Source organism: Anolis sagrei, chromosome 4, assembly GCF_037176765.1.
Source record: "Anolis sagrei isolate rAnoSag1 chromosome 4, rAnoSag1.mat, whole genome shotgun sequence".
In the NCBI taxonomy this organism is placed as follows: Eukaryota; Metazoa; Chordata; class Lepidosauria; order Squamata; family Dactyloidae; genus Anolis; species Anolis sagrei.
In genome coordinates this window covers 94,680,526-94,704,992 of record NC_090024.1, presented here as the reverse complement: position 1 = coordinate 94,704,992, position 24,467 = coordinate 94,680,526, and the positions used below count along the sequence as shown (strand labels likewise).

General features: G+C 38.9%; 1 protein-coding gene across 1 annotated transcript in view; it reads right to left on the bottom strand.

Annotated features, from left to right (window-relative positions):
- Positions 1-24,467, bottom strand: part of CDH9 (cadherin 9) — a 176,017-nt gene that overhangs the window by 59,471 nt on the left and 92,079 nt on the right. Inside the window, exons 3-4 of the mRNA XM_060774692.2 lie at positions 23,584-23,878; positions 907-1,026 (exon numbers count right to left, since the gene is read on the bottom strand). Coding sequence (XP_060630675.2) covers positions 907-1,026; positions 23,584-23,878 — 415 coding nt within the window. The remainder of the gene's footprint in view (positions 1-906; positions 1,027-23,583; positions 23,879-24,467) is intronic.

Sequence of the window (24,467 nt, the reverse complement as noted above, 5' to 3'; positions counted from 1 at the left end):
AACAGATTTGTGTTTGGTATGCTTTAACAGTTAATCATAGCAAATAAAATTAAGGTTGTATACACTGAAATAACACATTGAATATATCTCCAATATCTGTTGAAGAAATCCATAATCTTGGGTTAAAATAGGAAATATGAAGCAGAAAATTCTACACTGTGCAAAAAAAATGCTCTTTTCTGTGAAAAAGTATCCCATAATATTTTTGGGCAGAATAAATTGCAAATTAAGAAGATTCTCATCAATCCAGGAGTCCTCTTATTAATTTCTCAACACATAAAAAACTTGCTTTTTTTTTAAAAAAAAGTTTTACTATTGTTTCTATCATTGTATTAGACAGTTCTTCATTTTTCAGTGCCCATCCCAAAATATTATACAACTCTATCTTAAAGAATTGAGCTGTTTTGCCTAGGAATTGGCCACAATCATGTAAATGATATACAAATTACATCAGATGATGGGGTTTATAAATCATCGGTCTTTTTGTAATTCATGGTAAGTCTTTATTTTAGGCTTTTCCAGATGTCTAGAGCTTGCTGAACAGTGTTAATGATTCTGGGAATTTACCAGTTAATCTAGATTGAGAAATCACAACTCTATGAAAAATACTAGAAAAAAACCACCATGTTTTCCTTTAATTCTAACCATGTTAAATAGCTTCAAATCATTTTTTAAAATCATTACACAAATAATTGAGGAGAATCTCAGTTAAAAACACAAAAAGAAAGAAAACAACAAATGCTAAGTCAAGTTAGTTAGTTAAGTTCACTTTATTACGGTCAATAACCAGATCATCAGAAGAGGGACACAGTCCCGCACAAACAAATCAGGTCTAAGGGTCAAGAGATTTAGAACTCTAAAACTCTAAAACTTCAATACAAATGCTAAGTCAATACATATGTTTACCTGTTTCTGGATCCACTGAGAAGTATGGCTGTCCTTGGAGGATGCTATACACAACTTTAGCACTGTTGCCATAGTTGGAATCATCGGCATCTGTAGCTGTCACTTGAATAACAGAGGTGCCTGAATAGAAGTAAAATAGCAACAACAAGAACAACAATCCACAATATGAAATGAGATGAAGCTGTACTGTGGAAATATTTTTAGCAGATTTCTCTGTTAAAACCATGAAAATTTAATGAAACATTTTCATGTACTATTAAAACAGTGTTTTTGAAATGCAATGCACAACATGTACCCTAAAGCTAATCAACAACAGTCAAAAAAGAAAAGGAAAAAATCCTTCATTATTAAACTTCTATAGAAATAAATGGAGAAAATACTAAACTGTATTGGGACACAATGCCATTATAGCAGCCTATGCATTTGTGGCAGGAAGGAAAAGGACAAATAGTAATCTGCCCAAAGTTTGCAGATCTTGTTAGCCTTTCCTTGACAACATTCTGTGACCCTTGAAAAAGCACAACCATGAATGCAATGCACTAACTTTTCCAAATCGAATGCATTGGGTAGAATGTTAGGTTTGGACTGAAGAGACTGAAGCCCAAAGCCATGCTCAGTCAACAAAGTTAGATTAGTGTCTTGGTCTAGTCAATGTTCTTCAATATAACCTACCCATAAAGTTGCTGTGAAAATAAAAGTAGGGAAAAACAGCATGGATCTTGCAAAAAGGTGACATTGTTACATATTTTTTAAAAGTACTTTGCACTAGTGAAAAGAAATATTAGTTTTAAACTTTCAATATGGATATAACTTTAAAAAGCTCACTATGTTCAACAACAAATAGCAAGCAGTACATAAGTTTACTGAATAAATTAATTTATAAGTACTGTGATGACCAATAATAACAGCTTACTCCCCCAATGTAGTAATAAGTATTGAGAACAAATTACTTCTAAAAAAAATAATCCCCCCTTTCTAAAATAAATTCAAGAACCTACAGACTCATCATACAATAGTTATTAACAAATCTGGAACAAAAAATATGACTCTGAAACCAGCGAAGAATAATGTTTATCCTTGCCCTAGCCTTCTAGGTGTAACAATGCCATCTCAGATTCCACTGAAAAGAAAGAAAGTGCACCGATGGAATACACAAATAAATATTATAAAGAATGGGTTTGAAATGTTATGTAAGCAGAATTTTTGACTTGATTGTGATAACTCTATGATTGTAAAAGAAAAGACTGCAAGGACTAATATGTAGGTGTGTGCAATTTGGGGAAACCCATTGCCATTTTCAGTGGCCCGATTTCAGTGCCCCCCCCCTTTTTATTTTTTGGGTGTTTCCCAAATTAGGGAGAGCAAAATGTTATTTTTCAACCTGACAGTGGGAAGATTCAGCCCATGGGGGGGGGGGGGCAATGGGGAAACTTCTGAGACTCCCCTTTCCATCATTTTTAAGGTTATTGGGATGGAAATAGTCATACTTGGAGGACATATTTACCACTGCCAGCCGTCCAAGTTCCAGAATGTTTGGTTCATCCCCTGACTTTTAGGAAATTCTTAAAGGTTCTAGAAAAAGTCCCAAAGGTGTCCCATGGGAGGATCTGATTGAGATTCCGTAGTACCTCTCCCTCGAGCTTTTGTTCCCACTTAACCAAGCAGCACCTACATCATGGTCACACACCACAAACACACCACACACACACACACACACAGAAAGAGACAGACAGATATATAGATATATAGTAGGCCTGGGTAACAACGGAAAAATTTGTTTCTAAAATCGATTTGTTTTTTGGGGTTTTTTGCGTTTCGATATTTAAAAAAATTCCGAAATTTTCCTTAAAAAAAGTTCGATATTTACCAAATTTCGTAAATGGTAAAAAAATTACAAAACAATAACGAAACAATAACGAATCGATTCGTTAATGGCGGCCGCAATCGCGCAATACGCTAAAAAAACTTCTGAAGCTTCCCTCTCCCTCTGTTGTTGACTGTTGGTGTGATATTATAATTTTTTTCACTAATTAAACAAAAAACAACTATAAAACTTGCCCCAGACATGCGGAAATAATAACGAAACGACCTCAAACCAATAACGAAACAAATACATAACGAAATACAAAGCATTTACGAAACGAATTGAAAAAATTGTTTCGTTTTTAAGCTGCTCCAGAATGGTTCGTTATCGCTTCGTTAACAAAAAAAACGAATTTTTAACGAATTACGAATTAACGAAACGAAACCGCCCAGCCCTAATATATAGATATATAAATATATAGATATATATACTAGCTGTCCCTTGCCACCCATTGCTGTGGCCCAGTCTGTTAATCTGGAAAATAAAGTAATGAGAAAGTGTTGGTTTATAATACATGTAATTTCTTTATGCTTGTGGGTAAACAGTATTTCTTGCTGTTTCTTTGTCAGTGTTGATGTGGAGAGTGTCTGGTTTGCCACTCTGGAACATGCAACATATAATTATCCCTCTTTAAGGGTCCCTTTCAAATCTATGATATTATATCTCTGTGTGTGTGAATCATATCTATCTATCATCTCTCTATCTCTCTATCTCTCTCTCTCTCTATCTATCTATCTATCTATCTATCTATCTATCTATCTATCTATCTATATCTATAGCTGGATGGCTCTTTGTCAGGAGGACTTTGATTACGTTTTCTTGCCCTGATGAAGGGAGTTGGATTGGATGGCCTTAAGCATTTTCTGTTGGTCATGGTGGTTCTGTGTAGGAAGTTTGCCCCATTTCTGTCATTTGTGGGGTTCACAAATGATTGTAGGTGAACTTTGATTGTAGGTGAACTGTGAATCCCAGTGACTACAACTCCCAAATGTCAAGATCTATTTCCCCCAAACTCCATCTATGTTCATATTTGGGTGTATTGAGTGCTTGTGCCAAGTTTGGCCCAGATCCATCATTGTTTGAGTCGACAGTGTTCTCTGGATGTAGGTGAACTACAACTCCCAAACTAAAGGTCAATGCCCACCAAACCCTTCCAATATTTTATGTTGGTCATGGGGGTTCTGTGTGCCAAGTTTGGTTCAATTCCATCATTGATGGAGTTCAGAATGCTCTTTGATTGTAGGTGAATTATAAATCCCAGCAACTACCACTCCCAAATGACAAAATCATAATTTTTTGAGTGATGGTCACTCTTTTTTTTGTGAGACATTTTGTTGCCAAATTTGGTGTGATTTTGTTCATTGGTTCTTTTGTTTTTAAGTTACTCATTATGCACAGAGCATTTATATATATATATAGATATATGGCTTTTAAAGGTTCGGTTTGGAAAAACCCAAAAGTCAGAAAAAACCTACCGAATTTGGGCTTTTGAAGCATTTTCGAACCATGCAGGAAAATATATTATTATATTCCTGTTCTTTTGCTCATATTATTTGCCATTTCTGTCTTTTTCATAGTGCCAAATTCCAAACCTTTTTATAACATAAGTCTAAACTAGATGCTTGGGGGGGGGGGGCAGCAATGTGATACATTAGTGCTACATGGGTACCCTGATAATAGGAAATGTAGACAGCAGTTAGTGGGCTTGGCTGCAAAAACAATGATTGCTGTTATTGTAAGGTAGCAACAAGGGATGGCTTGTCTATGACAAGGTACATGAAAAGAATAAGGCCAGAGGAAAAAAAATTGGTCCACATGAGGGATGTTTTGGGTTTTTCCCACCTGTATAATGCCTATATTTTACTCAGTGTCCCACTTGCTCTTTGAAAGGACCACATTCCCAGAAAATTTCTAGCAACTGATTTAACAGAATGGTGAAGGCGAAATGAAAATGGTTTGCATGTGCTAACTCCACGATGCTAGCATCTCTTTCATCATCATCACCATCATCACCATCATCATATTTGTTTATATTGGCTAATCATTGTCAAAAGCCTTTTCAAATCTCTCCTAAATTCCGTGAGGATGGATGCCTGTCTAATCTTCCTGGGGAAGGTGTTCCAGAATCAGGGAGCCACCACTGAGAAGGCACTCTCCCTTGTCCCCCAACAGCCTTTCATGCGAAGGAGGAGGGACTGAAAGGAGAGTCTCCTCGCATGATCATAAGGCCTGAACAGGTTTATAGGGGTGGTGGTGGTGCAGTCACAAAAATAGGCAGGGCTTAATCCATGCAGAGTGTTATAGATAATAACCTGCACTTTGAATTGGGCCCAGAAGCAACTAGGGAACCAGTGAAGCTGCTTCCAGAGGGGGTTAGTATGATCTCTATAACCCACCCACATCAGCAACCTGGCTGATCTTTGTAATAATTGAAGCTTCCAAGCCATCTTCAGAGGCAGCCCTACATAGAATGCATTGCAGTAGTCCATATGAGATGTAATTAAGGCATGTACCACTGTGGACAGACCTGGCTTTATGAGGTACAGTTGCAGTGGGCACACGAGATTTGATTATGCATAGGCCCTCCCAGCCTCTGCCTCATCTGAGTTTCAAGTGTCAGCACTGAGTCCAAAAGGACCCTCAGACTATGGATCTGTGTCCTCTGGGGGCGGGGGTTCCTCCATCGACCACAGGTTGCCACCCTAAAGCCCAACCAGCCTCACAACTGACCAGGAGACCTCTGTCTTGTCAGGATTAAGTTTCAGTTTGTTAGCTCTCAACCAGCCCATCACAGCTGGTGATGATTTGAAGAGCTTCCTTGGATTGAGGTGGAAATAGAATTGTGTCTCATCTGTATACAGATGACACCGAACTCCAAATCTCTGAATGACCTTACCCAGCAGTTTCATATAGATATTAAAAAGCATGGGGGACAAAATGGAGCCTTGCAGGACCACAAAAGCCAATGGTCAGGAGTCCAAACAGGCATTCACCAGTACCACCATCTGGGTCCAGTCCTCCAGGAATAAGCGGAGCCACTGCAATACAATGTCACAAAGTCCCATCCTGGAGAACTAGCCCTGAAGGATACCATGGTTGATGGCATTGAAAGTCACTGAGGGGTCCAAGAGAACTAATAGAGAAACACTCCCCCTGATAAGTTTTCTGCAAATATCACCCACCAAGGTGACCAAAGCTGTCTCAATTCTGTGACCAGGCCTAAAACCAGACTGCAACAAGTCAAGATAATCAGTTTCACCTAAGACTCCCTGGAGTTGGGTGGCCACCACCCACTCTAGAACCTTGCCCAGGCAGGGGAGATTGGAGATAGGCCAATAGTTGTTAAGATTTACTGGGTCCAGGGAAGTTTTCTTTAAAAATGGTCTTACAACAGCTTTATTTCAGGTTAGATAGTACTTTACCTTGCCCCAGCAAAGCATTGATGACGTTAGAAATCCAATCAGCCAATCCTCCTCTGGCTTGTATAAGAAGCCAAAAAGGGCAAGTATCCAGAGTGCATGTGGTTGCCCTGACAGTTCCAAAGATCTTGTCCATGTCCTCAGGCTGAACAAACTGAAATGAATCCATCATATTACAACATCCATCTCCATGCCGCAGAGCTTTGTTCATAACTTTTTCCTTTGATCAAATTGCTGGCATTTCTTATGGGTGCCTAAGTATACCTCCCCACTTTCAAGCAGTGCTTATTTATCTACTAACATGTTGCTTTCAAATTGCTAGGTAAGTGGAAGCTGGGCTAAAGGTCAGGAGCTCACCCTGACATGGGCTTTGAACTGGCAGCATTTCATCTGACATTTACTGCAACTAGTGGTTTAACCTGCTGTGCTAAAGCCTGGCCCTAACATTTACTACTGTTTATCCACCAAATTTCAAACATTTCTCTTATCCACAGATCTTTGGGTAATTTTCAAAGTTTTTATAAACAACATTTTTTTTAAAAAAAACTACAAGTTATCTAGGGTTTTTTTTTTGTCATGTCAGGAGCGACTTGAGAAACTGCAAGTCACTTCTGGTGTGAGAGAATTGGCAGTCTGCAAGGACGTTGGCCAGAAGACGCCCGGATGATTTGATATTTTTATCATCCTTGTGGGAGGCTTCGCTCATGTCCCTGTATGAGGAACTGGAGCTGATAGAGGGAGCTCATCCGCCTCTCCCTGGATTCGAACCTGCGACCTGTTGGTCTTCAGTCTTGCCGGCACAGGGGTTTAACCCACTACGCCACCAGTTATCTAGTTATCTAGATGAATTTTATACACAATGCACAAGATAACCAAGACATCAATCCCCAGAAATTTCAGAAAGATTCACACATCTATAGATCCTTGTGGATTTTTTGGCAAGAACATGGGTCAAGACTGCTTTATTTGGTCTTGACCAAAATATCAGAAGCAACTGAATAAACCAGACCTTCTCTAATGCTTTGGATAACTCAGTGATTTCAAGCCTGTCTAATCAGCTGTGCCACTTCCCATTCCCAGGTCATTAGACTTGCTAAGGTACAGATGGTGGCGAGGAGCATGAAATTGATCTCAGAACCAGCCCAAATGTTTACATGGCAGATCAGTTCTGTACATCATATAATGACTATGAAGCTGAACCAGCTTCTCTCCAAAATAAAGGACATGCCACCAATCCTTTCTTCCCTTAGCCTGTTTTCCCATGAAAATACAGCATTGGTTGTTGCTCATTCTGTGATCCTAAAACAGACACCTAACCCCCAAAGTCTTCCAGTGTTTGTCTACTCTGTATATTTGTGTCTTTTTTAAAAAAATGGAGTTGACATGATTATGTGAATAGAACATACAGCTATTATTACTCTGGAATGTCCTTGCTGCGGAGCAAATTTGATTTAGAGCTGCATTTTATTCAGTGAAGGGGATTCCTGCACTTCTGTTGATAAAGCATTGCTATGGCTGTTGCAAATAGTCATGACTGCAGTCAAATTAAGATATTATTTCCAAATGGAATGAAAAGTTTCATTAATTTAGCATGCAAGTCATGTAGGAAACATCTGGCTCCTGCCATACTTAGATATTTTCTGGCCCTCAATTTGCAAAAAAGAGGAACAAAGGATTGTAGGTTCAAAGAAAAATTGAGAAGACTGAAGTACAGCAAATTTCAGGCTTATCCCTGGTGTACATCTTGGGATTTTATATGCTGAGTCTAAAGCTCTTCTCCCTCCATCCCCAAAGTTAACTTTGGAAAACATTATTGTTCAGCTCAGCTTTTCAACTGCAGAGCTGCTGTGGCAAACTGTGAAATGAAAAGTCAGGGGTAATACAGTTTTTATTGTTCTGATTTTGTTTTCAGTCTTTTTTCTCATTAGAAGGATTTGCGGTTTTATGAGTTTGAAAAAGTGAAATCAAGAAGAAACATTAACTGAAACTACTGTATTGCACTTCTTGCCCTACTTACTTGTTCTGGATGGACACATGTTTAATCAATGCTCAGAGAGAAGAGTACCTAGACCCACTGCCACATCCATTTGTATATAGCATTCAAGTTTAAAATTGCTACCCCTCTCTATTGGACTAATATAGCAATTACACTGAAAACACCCACCTCTGGACAGAAAGGTCAGCCATATGGCCAAAGGGAGCCTTTGAATCCCCCCCCCCCCTCATAGAGGACACCAGTGTTCTCCTGAGGCTGGTGTTGCTGCCAGTCTTCAGCAGAGAGGATCTTAAGAAATTCTCCTTTGGTTAGCCCTTTCCCACTGCATTTGATCTCGAGCAGTGCAACCCACCCCCAGTTCAGTATGAGTTAATACTGTTCTCACTAGGGCTGGCTAGGAATTTTCCCCCTCTTCATAGAGGGTATTATTTTTTGCCTAGCCTACATTGGAACTGTTGAAGGAATTTAAAGGGATGGGGCCATCATAACCTAAGTGTCACAGGCAAAAAATGGGGTGAAAACATGGCTCGGCATGCACCTTGGCACCCCTCCCTTTTGGGGTGAAGGGTGACTTTTGGGTTACTCTCTATAGGTTCTGCGTCTTAAGAGGTTCCCAAAATATCTCCTTTGGGGCTTAACTGGGGGTTAACTCTCTCCTATTGGGTTCTGTGGCTTGGGAGGGAGGTCCCCAGGGATGGCCTTCCAGTAATGACCATCCGGGATAGAAAACCACCACTCTGGAGTACCCCCGGGGTCAGGTGCTTCACCCAGTGGTTGGCTTGGCAGGTAGTCAGAGAATGATATCTGGCCTCATGCCATTGCCCATGTTGCAGTGCTCCCTTCACAACTAGTTAATTAGTTCAAGTACCAGTTTTTAATAGGTCAATAAATGGCCCATTATTTCTCCATATGCCTGTGTCTGTTCTCTTCTTTCACAGTGGGGATTCAATGTAGTTTTGATGTATCTAGCATAAGAGAGTTTAATCTTGCAGTTATATCTGATGGTGCAGATTCTGAACGTACATCTCACTGATTTTGAACATCACTAACATTCTGATTAAAGTACTGTACTATTGTTGCATTTCCCATTATATGCAATATTGGAATAAAATAATAAACCTTATATAAAATATGTTGAAGTCTGTAGTCTCTGAGGATGAGGATTTTCTGGTTGAGTTTGGGATTTTTTGTGGGGAAAAGCAAAAGTGTTTTTTGAGATGATGGGAATGTTTTGGGTAGATCTGTTGTCAGGGAAACAGGCAATGATCCTTATGAGAATCAGCCAGGGATTGACTCTGAAAGAAATGTGGAGGAGACAGGAGAGTTACAGATAACCCAACATTTACAGATCAAAAGAAATAGTGTAAAACAGAGACAAATGCTGTGTTCCCAGAGACTGAAAGATAAATAAAGGGAACCTAGGTGTGAGACAGATGATGTCAGGGGCAAATGGGAGTATTCTTAAGGAATGTTCAGTCAATGTTTGATAAGGAGATCAACATTAGATTTTCATGTGTCAAGTTGCCTGTCTAGGGAGCTCCAAGTTAGGAGTTCCGTTCTTGGATCTTGTTTTCCTGTTTAAGTGCCATGCTTCCTGTTTGGATTACAAATCTTGTTTCAAATTTCAAGCCTTTGGGATTATAGTCAAGTTCAAGTATCAAGTCTTTGGATTATAGTCATGTTCATGCTTTCAAATTTTTGGATGTAATTCTAGTTTATGTGCAACAAACCTTGGATTACAGTTTCTTGCTTTTGCCTTAAGTGATTTTAGGAATTAATGTTTAGAGTTGGTCATTGCTTTTTGTTAAGCTTCTGGAAATCTAGATCATGGATGTATTTTATATTAAAAGAAAGAAGCAGCCATGCAGTGTTCATGAAAATTAGGAATACCATTTTCTATTTTAAGTAGGTGTTGAGAGGGTTAATTTGTCTCTCACTTTTTTGTGCATTGCTTGTGTAGTATGTGAGAGCTTAATGTTTCTTACTAAATGAGAACTTTGTGTTGGTGGACACCAGTCCTGATTGTTTTCCAAATAACTGTTGGGAAAAAAACAGGTGTAGACTCCCCCGTCCCGTATGCAAAATACACCCACCTGAAACCAATTATAAAAAGCATTTTCAAGAAAACATCATTGTTTTGATTGATTTACTCCCTTTTAAAAGCAATGAAGACCTCATCTATAAGCCATTATAATGCAGTTCAAACTGCTTTATATGGCAGTGTAGATGGGGCCAAAGAAACACTTTTCAGAACAACTTTTAAAGATTAAGGAATCCTGACTTCCTTGGTGCCTACACTCTTACAAAATAAATTCCAGAGATTAAATGTAGAACCTTTAGTTAAAAGCTTTCATGCAAATTATCTCAGTCAAATTACAACTCTGTTTCTGTCTCTCTGCTTATTCACAGTGTTCTAAATAATAAGATTGACATTGGAGAAGACATACTTTGCAAGAAGCCCTGAGGGATGAGCTCCCCTGCAAGTTGAAGAAGTTATGTTTTCCAGGAAGCTGCCTGCAATTCAATTTTATGATGACAATTTATAAATGATGCAGAACATAAAACAGGTTTAAAGAGAGAATACAGTGATATGGTATACAGTATGTAGATAAACCTTGTTTTGGTTCTTTATGCAAACATAGAAACAGTTACAGAATCATCCAGGCAGACAGTGATGGGAATTTGAGAGGAGGGGTTGATGGAGATATATGTAAACTGAGAAAGAAAAGAAAGAAAAGAAAGAAAAGAAAGAAAAGAAAGAAAAGAAAGAAAAGAAAGAAAAGAAAGAAAAGAAAGAAAAGAAAGAAAAGAAAGAAAAGAAAGAAAAGAAAGAAAAGAAAGAAAAGAAAGAAAAGAAAGAAAAGAAAGAAAGTGCACATCTCTTTTTGTCTATATTCCATTGTGACATTCAGCTGTCAGGAATAATTCTTTGGGCTGCATTCTGTGGGCTGCATTCCTTCTACAACAATCAAATTGTTGATTCCCACAACTTTTGGTTAGTTATTGTATGGATTCTGCTTCCTCCAACATAAGTATCCAAGAATGGTAATAAATGTGCATAGATTCTTAACAGATATATTGAAGTAGGAAAAAATCCTCAAAAATGGAACATTAGGGCACATTTACACTGGCACTATAATGCAGCGTGGAACCAGTGAGTAAATTGTCTGGAGATGGTTTGAGGCCAGGAAGGTGATTATATTAATCATAAAAACTTGCCTCAAACCAATATCCCCCCTCCCCCCAATTCCTGGGAGATATGCGTCAGCACTCTAGAGGCATAGATGGTAGAAAAACAAGGGAAGGTGACAGTTTAGAGTAGACCTCCCAGGGGGTCAATAAATTCCTTGGGCATTTTTGGCAGCCCCCTTGCTGCCTTATTACAAAACCTCAGCAAAGTTCCTCTATAATGTTGTCCAACAATTTCACCCTGATCTTGGAAACAATGGGATCTGTGGCTGCACAAAGATCTACAGCCTTAACTTGTACTTTCCTGTAAGTTTCTTTAACATGCGGTATACTCTTTTAGCTGTGCTGCTGGGTGTATTGGTGGCATGCATTTTGTGGCCGCTGCAGTTTCAAGTCAGCATGAAATCACATTAAATTGTCAGCATAAATGAGTCCTTAGACCTCCTTCTATATTGCCATATAAAATCCAGATTACCTGCTTTGAACTGGATTATATGGCACTGTAGACTTAGACAATCCAGTTCAAAGCGTATTATCTGGGTTATCTGTTTTGATAATCTGGAATATATGGCAGAGTAGAAGGGGTCTTAGGGAACTACTGTGATATGGTAGAAATTTCCTAACAATAAGTCATTGTGTATTGGATTTTGGTGCTTTATTTATATGCTGGAGAAAATCGTCTGTTTCTTTCCTTGGTAGGTAGAAGCATAACAATGCAAGTCTGATAACCAAAGCTGACACGTTAATTCTCTCGGCATTTCTTCTAATTTTCAATATCCCCAAGCACATGCACATACACACCTGGAGAAAATCTCTGAAAATTTTAAATTCTGTCCTCTGCAAGCCATTTGAGAGCTGTGAGAAGGGACCTTGCCTTAACACCTTATCTGAAGGATGACAGCTCTAACTGTGCAGAACACGTCTCTTCATGCTGCACTGCAGAGTCAGCATTCGGTATGAGTGAAAAGTGCTGAGGAGTGGATTTTGAGCATGTCCAGAGATTACAGAACTCTAGTTGAAGGGAGGAGGAAAATACTTGTATAAAATTGAATAGGAAGATTGATGTGTCCAATAATTTCAGAGTACAAGTATGACTTCTTCATTTGAAAAACTTTCCCAGGATGCCTAAAAGCTGATTCCAGTTTTGAACTGGTTGGCTATGGCAGCTCTTTTTTCTTTCATGTTACAGTTAAGGAGAACAACTGTGGAAAACCATGCAAATTATGATATATTCATTGACACGAAGGTTCTGACTAAGCAAGAATCGTAGAAGACTTCTGAGGTTGCAATCTTATAGTTTATATCTTACACTAGAGAAAAATAAAATTGAATTCAGATGGATTTCTTCAGGAGACAGGTATAGGATTGCTCTCACACTATTTTCTCCATCTAATCTGTTACTCACTTATTTAAGAATAGAAATAATTTACTTTAGCAGTCTGTAAAATTGGTATTCAGTAATTCCAAAACATGTTCAATAAACATACACATTTATTTTGAAAATGGTGCAATTTTCAAGGGGAAGGGGGAGATGAGAAAACGTTTTTAAAAAGAATAATGCAAGTTACACACTTACAAATTAGATAATACTTATAGGGATTGAAGGAATAATATCTTCTCTAGAAATATATCCAGATATAATAGAAAGAGCATGTTATCATGGTTTCATGGAATATTCTAACTTATTTCAAACACGAGGCTTTAATTTTAGGGGTATTTTTTTGAAAAATGAAAAATAAGAGACTTTCTGGGCATATTTTCCTTTTGTTTTCATTATGTAGATTTTAATGAGTCAAAGCTAATAGTTACTGTTTCCAAAAGGGCAAACTTTATACCTGTAACGGGAATTGACTGCAATAAGAAATACTGGTTTGCATAATGTGGGCTCTTTCTCCCCCCTCCACCCCCAAACACACCCAACCAATTCTTAAGGTCATAAATACCAGCCAATTCATTAAAATTACAAAATGTTATACTTTTTCAAATTGTATACTTTCTGAATCAACACACAAACTGAAAAAATCAGTTACCCATCTCCTGATTTTGTAAGAATGAAAAGAATGTTTGAAAAAATATTTTTAAGTGGAAAAAAACCCAAAAATTGTATTTTCTGCATAGAAAAAGCTGTTTTGCTTGTTGTAAAATGCTGTAGTTAGTAATGTGTTCTTCATAAAATTCACATTTAGTTTAATGTGCATGTATCTGTTCCAAGCCTACAGTATCCTTGTGGCACAACAATAGTAGAAAAAAAGGTTGATAATTGCAGACTAAAGCAGTGTTATTCATTCTAATGATCTTCACACTATGCTTTTGTAATTCAGTCTAAATTTACATCAGCATTTCTGGCAGGTATATTGCAATGTTAGCAATTCATTAAAATACCTATCTCTGTTCTATGCTACAAACACACAAGCTGTCCCCCAGCTGTTCCCCATCCTGTACAAGTACTTGATTATCTTCAACAAATGCAAAATGTTGTATCTATCAGTTTAGAATTGTATGTTCAAGTTTTTTTCCATGCTGAAATTTTTTTCTTCAAGTGTATTTTGAATCATCTATGGTAAAAGCTGACTTTTGTAGCTTCACGTCACTTGGAGATTTGATAGACATCCCCTTTGGACCTTTAAGTAATTAATTTCCTTAAAAAGAATAAAGAGTACAGAGGCTGGGACTGCCCTTGAGGATGCTGTCTAAATTGACACAGAGCCATTGATGATGTATAGCTGCTCAACAATCTGTTGACCCACCTGCAGCAATATTGTCCACCTCACATTTTATCATTTTGTCAATAAGAATTACATGACAGAACATATCAGATGCTAAATTAAAATAAAACATGCTGCATTCTCTGTTTTATTTATTTATCTTTTAAACTAGTAGCTCTATCTGAAAATGGAGATATGTCTGGTCTGCCATAATTTATTCTTCATAGGTCCATGTTGGCTAGCTGCTTAAACACAACCAGTACAGAAATATTATTTGGAATTTTCTGATATATTATTAACACCACATTGGCTGTACTGTTTTAGAAATGACAACCTCTTGAGAAGGAAAGTGATAATATTCAGTCTTTTGTCATTTCTCCCATTTTCAAGTTTCCCTTTATTGTTTATGCTTGGAATTTTTAGCAGCACTCATTATTATGGGAAGATTTCATAGACTCTAAATCCAATGTAGTACATTTCTTTTAAAAAAGAATTTTTGTATCTCTTACATATGTTGACGGAAAAGTGAAATCCAAACAAAGGAAATGTGTATTCAGAAACTCATATCAAATATGTCAGACAAAGAAGTGTTGTCAACAACCTGCTACACATATGTGTATTTGTTTATATGTCAAATGGTCACTGAATCCAGTACATTTATTAGGAGATGACTTCCAGACTCCTTATGTTTTAATGTCTGAGCATTAGTCATTTATGTCTTTAGTATAATGTTTATATATGTTTCTTCATGATCCTATTGTCTATTATTAATCATCATTGCATGTTGGCTAGATAGTTATGATAGGAATGTGAGTCTAACGCTATTCACAAGGCTATTCCTTAGCCTATTCTGCTGAAGGAAATGCCTGAGGAAAACTATTACTGCCTAGATTATCTATAATTGGTCATGCCAATCCCTGAGGAATATGAGCAGTTCAACGAAATAGTCAAAACCTGCTCACGGGCCTCTATACCGAGAGGCTGCAGAACCAACTACCTTCAGGGCATTACTCCTGAAAAAGCTGCCTTGTTGGAAAACTATTACAGGCTCCACAACGAAGACCCATTTAGTGAGAAAACCCTTCAGGCAGCACAGAACATTGTGCCCTCCATCTCTGAAGCCAAGAAAGAACAGTGGATAAAGCTGATCACAGAGGTCGACATGGGCAGGAGCAGCCAGAAGGCGTGAAGGCTGATAAGATGGTTGAGCAACGACCCCTCATTAACTAATACCCATGCCAACATAAAGGCGGATCAGATAGCACACCAACTCTTGAAGAATGGGAAACCCAACCTTGCCACCATAGTAGGATAGAAACCAATAGCCAGACAACCAGAGATTGAGAACAACAACCTTCATGAACCATTTACATCTACTGAATTGGACATGGCTCTCAATAAATGTAAAAATGGCAAAGCAGCTGGCCTGGATGATCTACGGATGGAACAAATCAAGAACTTTGGTCCAAAAGCAAGGTGCTGGCTGCTGGAGCTGATGAACAACTGCTCTGCATCCTGTCAGATCCCCAAAATCTGGAGGAAAGCAAGAGTCATAGCTATCTTGAAGCCAGGCAAAGACCATAATGACCCAAAAAGCTATAGACCAGTCTCCCTGTTGTGCCACCTCTACAAAGTTCTGGAGATACTTATTTTGTATAGAATTATGGAAAAAATAGACCCATGTCTAATTCCACAGCAAGCTGGCTTCAGGAAAGACAAAAGCTGAACATTGCAAGTGCTGAACCTGACTCAGCACATAGAAGATGGTTTTGAAAGGCAGCAGGAGCTGTCTTCATAGACCTGTCAACAGCTTATGATACTGTAAACCACCACCCCCTCCTGAGAAAAATGTATAATATCACAAAGGACTACCATCTCACCCGCCTCATAGGAAACCTGCTGCAAAACAGGAGCTTTTTTGTTGAGTCCCAGGGCCAGAGAAGCAGAGGGCAGAAACAGAAGAACCGCCTGCTCCATCAATGTTCAACATTTACACAAATGACCAGCCACTGCCAGAAGGGACAGAGAGCTTCATCAATGCTGATGATCGTGCCATTACTGCTCAAGCAAGGAGCTTTGAGATGGTAGAACAGAAGCTCTCCAAAGCACTAGGTGCCCTTACCGCCCATTACAGGGACAACCAGCTGATTCCTAATCCATCTAAAACACAGGCATGTGCTTTTCACCTTAAGAACAGACAAGCATCCCGAGCTCTGAGGATTACCTGGGAAGTAATCCCACTGGAGCATTGCAACGCACCCAAATACCTGGGAGTCACTCTGGACCATGCTCTGACCTACAAGAAGCAAAAAGTGGGTGCTAGAAACAATATCATAGGAAAGCTGACTGGCACAACCTGGGGATTCCACCCAGATACAGTGAAGACATCTGCCCTTGCGCTATGCTACTCCGCTGCTGAGTATGCGTGCCCAGTGTGGAACACATCTCACCACGCTAAAACAGTGGATGTGGCTCTTAGTGAGACATGCCACATTACCACAGAGTGTCTGCGCCCTACACCACTGGATAAATTACACTGTCTAGCTGGTATTGCACCACCTGACATCTGCCGGGAAGTAGCAACCAATAGTGCAAGGACCAGGGCAGAGATATCTCCAGCTCATCCCTTCTTTGGGTATCAGCCAGCACGTCAATGACTTAAATCAAGAAATAGTTTTCTAAGATATACAGAGACACTAGCTGGAACACCCCAGCAAGCAAGAGTCCAAAAGTGGCAGGCTCAAACCCAGAACCTCAATCAATGGCTGATACCAAATGAGAGACTCCCCCTTGGGCACACAGAAAACTGGGCGACTTGGAAGGTGCTGAACAGACTGCGCTCTGGCAGCACGAGATGCGGAGCCAACCTTAAGAAATGGGGCTACAAAGTGGAATCCACGACATGCGAGCGTGGAGAAGAGCAAACCACAGACCACCTGCTGCAATGCATCCTGAGCCCTGCTACATGCATAATGGAGGCCCTCCTTGGGGCAACACCAGAGGCACTCCAAGTGGCCAGATACTGGTCAAAGGACATTTAATCAACTACCAAGCTTGCAAACTTTGTGTTTTGTCTGTTTGTTTGTTTGTTTTGTTAAAAATGTAATACAACTGTCTGGTTGCTCCTGACACAATAAATAAATAAAATCTATAATTTTCATTTGTTGAACCACAAGAGGCATTCCTCAGGTTATAAAATTAAAAGCCTGCTAAGCTAAAAAGCTATTCCTAGAATTTAGGCAGTCGTATGCAGCATTAGACCATTAAAAGATACTGAACTCAGATTGAAGCATACAGGGTGATTTTTTTTTTAGTATACTTAAAAGTAAAGTAGTTCTCAGAAGGCATTTTGACAGGCCATCCTATCTAAAACCCAATCTACACTGCTATATAATGTGGTGAAGTGATCAAATTAGCCTGATACATCCATACAACACACTCTGGCTAATGCAATTGAACCTAAGGTAATCTACTTAGTCTGGCTTGATGTCAGGATTTAAAAAAAAAAAAAACACCAGGAAAGGCCTGAGTCTTCCTTCAAGATCCAGACGTTTCCCAGTGTTGAGCAGTTACAACTGTCATCCTAAGATTGTGTCCTTATAGCCATCCCATGTTACCTGGACTCAGGCAGCCTAGGGTGGTGGTATGACAGTGCCTTCTGGTCCCCAGAACCAAAACAACAAAAAGCCCCCTCCTTTTTTCTTTTTCTTTTATTGGCGCTGCCTGCTCTTGACTTCCTGATTTGCCATCCTTCAGGAAGAAATGGAGCCCTGTCAGAGCAAAGGGAGCTTGCTTCCCTAAAAGAATCAGGAATACAAAAGCAGGCAGTACTGGGGGTGGTGGTGATGTGTGTGTGTGTGGGGGGGGGGGGGGGGCTGGGATTCTGTTATTTTAGGGGGAAGAAATTGGAATTCCAGGATAGGAGGATGGGATAGGAAACGGAACCTATGTTCAGGCATGCCAAACCAGCTTCAGCACAGCTGGGCTGTTGGACTGTGTGGAAGAGCCTTAGAACACTATTTGAATTATATTTAAGAAAGCATTGCCACTTAATTCAATTGTGGCTGCTTAAATTGTCATTCCACCTTTCAAATTTGAAACAGACTTTTGTCTATCCCACACTTAAACATTTCAATGAACATTAATTTAAGGTGTCAAACTGAGATACGCCTACCAAGCTGACTTTGTGCATAGTTAAAAGTACATGTCTCTTATAGTTACATAGCTTCTCAGCATATATTATTTCAAAATACTACCAGAAATAGTTACTGTATTTCCAATTGTGTGTGAGACAGACTATGCCAAATATGACTTTTGTAAACAGTCTGCACATTACTGTCATATTGAAAAGAACTTGCTATGTGTACTTATTCAGGGTTCGAACCAGAAATTTTCTTGCCTGAGGAAGAGCAGCAAATGTCATCTTCCACCCACCCAAAACACTGTATATAGTACTATCAGACAACTAAATTAACAGCTATGATATGCAAGTAGTGCATTTATGTTATTTCATCTGACTGAGGTGGTTGTCTGCTCTGGCTTATGTTAGTGTTGCCTCTAAACTATTGCCCAATTACCATGCCAGTTGCCGCACTGACATCTGAATATTACACACATGATGGGTTGTGATTCTCTGAAACTATCCAACAATGTTGTGTTTGCTTTGAAAGACTTTCAGTCTTGCCTTTCTTTTCTCAGAAGACTTAGACATGCAGGGAAATAATTTAATTAGTACAGAGCATGATTTTGGATCAGTTTTACCCTTGACATTTCATTCTATAGATAAGGCACTAAAGCCAATGGTTAATCTTATATACAGTAGTCATTCAATCAAATAGATTTACATACATATTGACAAATGTTCAAAAACTGTTTATATAGACATATTCTTCATTGATGTTAATTGCCTTCAAGTTGGTTTTGACATACGCTGCCTTTATGAGTGAGAGATATTCAAGAGTTCTAATCATTAACGATCTTGTGCAGTTTTGCAAACTTAGGGTTATGGCTTCCGTCATTGAGGATGCATCCACAATTTAGAATTAATGCAGTTTGACATCACTTTAATTGCTGTGGTTCCATGTTATGGAATCCTGGGAGTTGTAGTTTGGTGAGGCACTAGCACTCTTTGGCAAAGAAAGCTAAAGCTTTCATAGATGATATGCTATGACTTGGGAACCACCATGTCATTGGGGGGGGGGGGGGGGCAACGAGTCAAAATGTTTTGACAGTCCACAAGTCAATGGAAAACCACAATCCTGAGCCAAGATTCAGGCTTTCTTCCAATTTAGGTTAATCCAAAGCCAAGCTGCGTAAAGATGACCATGCTCCCAATTGATCTGGTTCGGCCCCATGCAGCATATAGTTCCTTGAAGCTTATGGTTGGGTGAATGTGGTACCAACTGAGCATGACTGTAAACCCTAAACAATAAGAACATTGAAGTTTTGCATGAGTTTTAAACATGAGTACATCAGACTTAAAAAAGCCTTCAGTGGAGTTTCATTCGTGGACTGTTTTCAAATATTAGCATAAAACCTCCTTTACTTTGATGAGCTCAAAACATGGTTTTGTCACTGCAAGGTGCAGAATGCACTTTTTTCTCATGCATTATGTTAGTGCATTTTATATCATTATTTACTGCTCATACATGGCTTTCTGAAGATACATTAGCACCTTCCTTCCTTCCTTCCTTCCTTCCTTCCTTCCTTCCTTCCTTCCTTCCTTCCTTCCTTCCTTCCTTCTGTAATCTATAAACACAGTTATGCTGCAATGGTAAGAATGCTTCCTAACTGGAAGAGACTGAAAGTGTCTTTACTCACTTTATTCATAGATTCATATAAAAAATGGGGGAAGCAAGTGGAGTAAACCCAAATATACTAGTATTATCTAAGGGTGTAAGTCTTCATCTCTTTTCCTCTTAAAGGAAACAATGAATAATTTTAGCATTTTTCTCCTTTCTATGAGAAAGACGATTCACAATTTGGAATTTATTCTACACAAAAATGGGAGAAGTAAATGAGAAGAGTGCTTTAGAGTCTGGGGATGGATCATGATTTGAAGAATAGGAACATCTGATTTGCACAGGGTATACAGCAGAACACATCATGTGATGTGCAGGGCTTGATGAATGCAAGGCTGGGGTAAAACTTACTGGAAGAAACATTAACAATTTTAGATATGCAGATGATACCACTTTGATGGCCGAAAGCAAGGAGGAGCTGAGGAGCCTTCTAACCAAGGTGAAGGAAGAAAGTGCAAAAGCTGGGTTGTAGTTAAACATAAAAAACCCCAAGATTATGGCAACCAGACTGATTGATAATTGGCAAATAGAAAGAGAAACCGTCGAGGCCGTGACAGATACTGTATTTCTAGGTGCAAAGATTATTGCAGATGCAGAATGCAGCCAGGAAATCAGAAGACATTTACTTCTTGGGAGGACAGCAATGTCCAATCTCGATAAAATAATGAAGAGCAGAGACTTCACACTGGCAATGAAGAGCCACATAGTAAAAGCAATGGTATTCCCCATAGTAACCTACAGATGTGAGAGCTGGACCATAGGGAAGGCTAAGCAAAGGAAGATAGATGCTTTTGAACTGTGGTGTTGGAAGAAAATTCTGAAGGTGCTTTGGACCACCAGAAGATCCAACCAGTCCATATTTCAGGAAATAAAGCCCGACTGCTCATTGGAGAGAAGAATATTAGAGGCAAAGATGTCATTTTCTGGGTTGCTGTAGGCTTTTTCAGGCTATATGGCCATGTTCTAGAGGCATTCTCTCCTGACGTTTCACCTGCATCTATAGCAAGCATCCTCAGAGGTTGTGAGGTCTGTTGGAACTAGGAAAATTGGGTTTATATATCTGTGGAATGTCCAGGGTGGGACAAAGAACTCTTTTCTGTTGGATCTAGATGTGAATGTTTCAACTGGCTGCCTTGATTAGCATTTTATAGCCTGGCAGTTATTTGGTGCATCTTGTTAGTTATGTTGAGAGGTGATTAGCTGTCCCTGATTGTTTCCTCTCTGGAGTTTCTCTATGTTTGGGTATTGTTTTGCTGTTATAATTTTAGAGTGTTTTAATATTGGTAGCCAGATTTTGTTCATTTTCAATTATCCTGCTTTCTGTTGAAATTGACCACATGCTTATGGATTTCAATGGCTTCTCTGTGTAGTCTGGCATGGGTTGTTGGAGTAGTCCAGCATTTCTGTGTTCTCAAATAAAAAATTCTAAAATTATAACAGCAAAACAACAAGATTCCCCCAGCACTAACAAGCCACACCAAAAAACTGCCAGGCCATCAAATGATAATCAAGGTGGCCAGTTGAAACATTCACACCTAGCTCCAACAGACAAGAGTTCTTTGCCCCACCCTGGACATTCCACAGATATATAAACCCAATTTTCCTAGTTCCAACAAACCTCACAACCTCTGAGGATGCTTGCCATAGATGCAGGCAAAATGTCAAGAGAGAATGCCTCTAGAACATGGCCATATAGCCCTAAAAAAAACCCTACAACAACCCAGTGATTCTGGTCATGAAAGCCTTCGACAATACAATGAAGTATTTTGGCCACATAATGAGAAGACTGTAAAGCTTAGAAAAGACAATGATGCTGGGGAAAATGGAAGGAAAAAGGAAGAGGGGCCGAAAAGGGCAAGATGGATGGATGACATCCTTGAAGTGACTGGCTTGACCTTGAAGGAGCTGGGGGTGGTGATGGCCTACAGGGAGCTCTGTTGTGGGCTGGTCCATGAAGTCACAAAGAGTGACTGAACAAATAAACAATAACAATACAGCAGATATCTGTAGCCTTCCAAATATGTCTGACTGTAGATATGAGAGTACTTTTCCATTGTCCATGCTGGCTAAGGTTTACCAGCTGAAGTCCAATAACATCTGAGGTTCACAGTTGTACATTTCTGGTGTACAGCCACATAAACAAAAGTGGACTTTTTATCATTATTCTAGACAACACATCTTACACTCTTGTGTCAAGAAGAACAAATAATGAAGATATAAATCTAGAATATTTGTATATTGAGATTAGAGTGTTTCAGTTTAGAAGGGCAAATATTTCCACCAGATGTTGAAAGATTACTTCCTTAAGCTCCCACCTCTGATTTTTCCCACTTCAAGCTTAAAATCCTCTATATCCTCTAAGAGAGGAAGTGGCATCTTTCCCAGTTATTTAATTTATTTATCTATTTATTTATTTATTTTATGACATTTATATGCCACCCTTATCACCCCAAAGGGGACTCGGAGCCGTTTACAAGTAATATACAATACAATAAATAAAATAAATACAATATCTTCCTGTACCCTTCTCTTTACTCTGGTCCCAGAGTAGCAGTTAGTGTTGGGTGAGGGGGGGGGGGACTCCCAACCGATGACACTGAAGACAAGATGACACTGTCTTCTTGGCCGCCCTCTTTACTCTGGTCCCAGAGCAGCAGTTGGTGTTGTGGAGAGGGGCTCCCAACTGATGACACTGAAGACAAGTCTTCTTGGTCTCTCTCTTTACTTTAGATTGATAACAGTTATTTTTTTCTGTTCAGGAAATAAGCCAGGTTTATTTCCAACGTTTTTGTTGGTTGATTGGTTGGATTTAAGGCTTTTTCTAAGCCAAAAACAGGTCAGGAAAGCAAAAACATGGTAAAAGTGGCCCTCCTGCCTAAGGGATTCTGAGTATATACTACAACTGCAAACACAAAAAGAAATGGGAAGCCTTTGGAGGCCTCAGAATGGTTATCACAGCTTTATCTGATTCATGTACCACACATTCCATATTCACATTGGAAATTAATTTCCAATGTGGAGAGAAACAAACCCTCAAGCCCTCCTACCATTACAGCACTTTGGTTAAACAAATATGAAGTTGCCAAATAGATCTCCATCATCAGCAATGCAGAAGTACAGTCACCCTCTGCATTTGTAAGTTTGACTTTTGTGGATTTGATAATTTATGGATTTGATTACAATGTTCTTTCTCAGAATTTCTAGGTCACCTGGCATGATTCTATGACCAACTTCTGGTGGAAATGTAGCAGAGGGAGATGCAAGAAAATCTAGATTCTCATAGAGTAACATTCTCTCAAATTAAAAAAAAACAGTTTTCTTATTTGCTATTTTTTTCTTTTTTTTCCCCTTTTTCTTTTGGTTGTCCTGCACTTGTAACCCCAGTGAATGTGTTGGAAAGACTACGTGACCTTGTTAAAAATTGCTTTCAATATTTTTGTACTAAGCAAAGTTGTTGGAAGAATCTGGCAGCCTACAATGTGCTTTTGTGTGATATCGGTTTGTGCAAGCCATATGGTAATCAATGGGGTGGAAAAAGATAGTTACTGATGACAAACAGGAGCTGGAAGATATTTACATATATTTAATGACTACTTAAATACCACAAATTGTCTCTTGGGTGCTATTGAGAAGTCATGTAACCTTCAATCTTTTTTTTAAAAAAATGTTTTATACATTTTATGTGATCATAAATTATACTTACCAACTACAGACTTTTCAGGAACACTGGCAGTGTATATGTCCTTGGTAAATTTAGGTTCATTGTCATTGATATCATGGATTTTAATGATGAATTCTGATTCTGGCTCCACTTGTCTACCAGTCTTTCGGTCTATAGCCTTGGCACGGAGCACATACAGGGACTTTTCTTCTCTGTCCAGCCTTTTCGCTGCATGGATATCGCCTGTATTTTCATCTATAACAAATAGGCTGCCAGCCCCATCTCCTGTTAATATGTATTTTAAATTTCCTTCTCCTTGATCTTGGTCAGTGTGTAGCTTAAGGGAAACAAGAGAGGGTGGGGGAAGAAAAAGAGAACATGCCATAAATATATGCATAGCTATTACCAAACAAATCTTTCAGCACAGACGAATAAGCCTCCAGAAATCTTGTCTGTAATTGAGGTCACCAATGGTTATCTTCTGTCTCACTGTTGGGATAAAATTACAAAACTAAGAATTTTGTCACACATGCAAAATAAGCTCTAAACAAATGGATAAAATAGACAAAGAGGATAGAGGAGATAAGATAGCCATATTTAAAGCTAACGGGATGATGGCAAAGGCAGTATAGCTCTCTCTTCCCACTCCAGAATTATTCAAAAACCTGTTGTACAATGCTATCAATTTGCTTTCAGTAAAAGAAATAAAATGCAATTTATGGTAGGATCTAGAAAACAGCTCCAAAAGTTTTACAAGGGCTTTCAAAAGACATTTGTCATAAAGAACTATAAGCTGCTGCTGCTATTGTTGTTGTTCTAGTTGTTATTGTTGTAGTATATGTTGTTGTTGTTGTTGTTGTTGTTGTATGCTTTCAAATTGTTTCTGATTCATGGCAGATCTTAAGTCAATCCTATATCAAACTTTT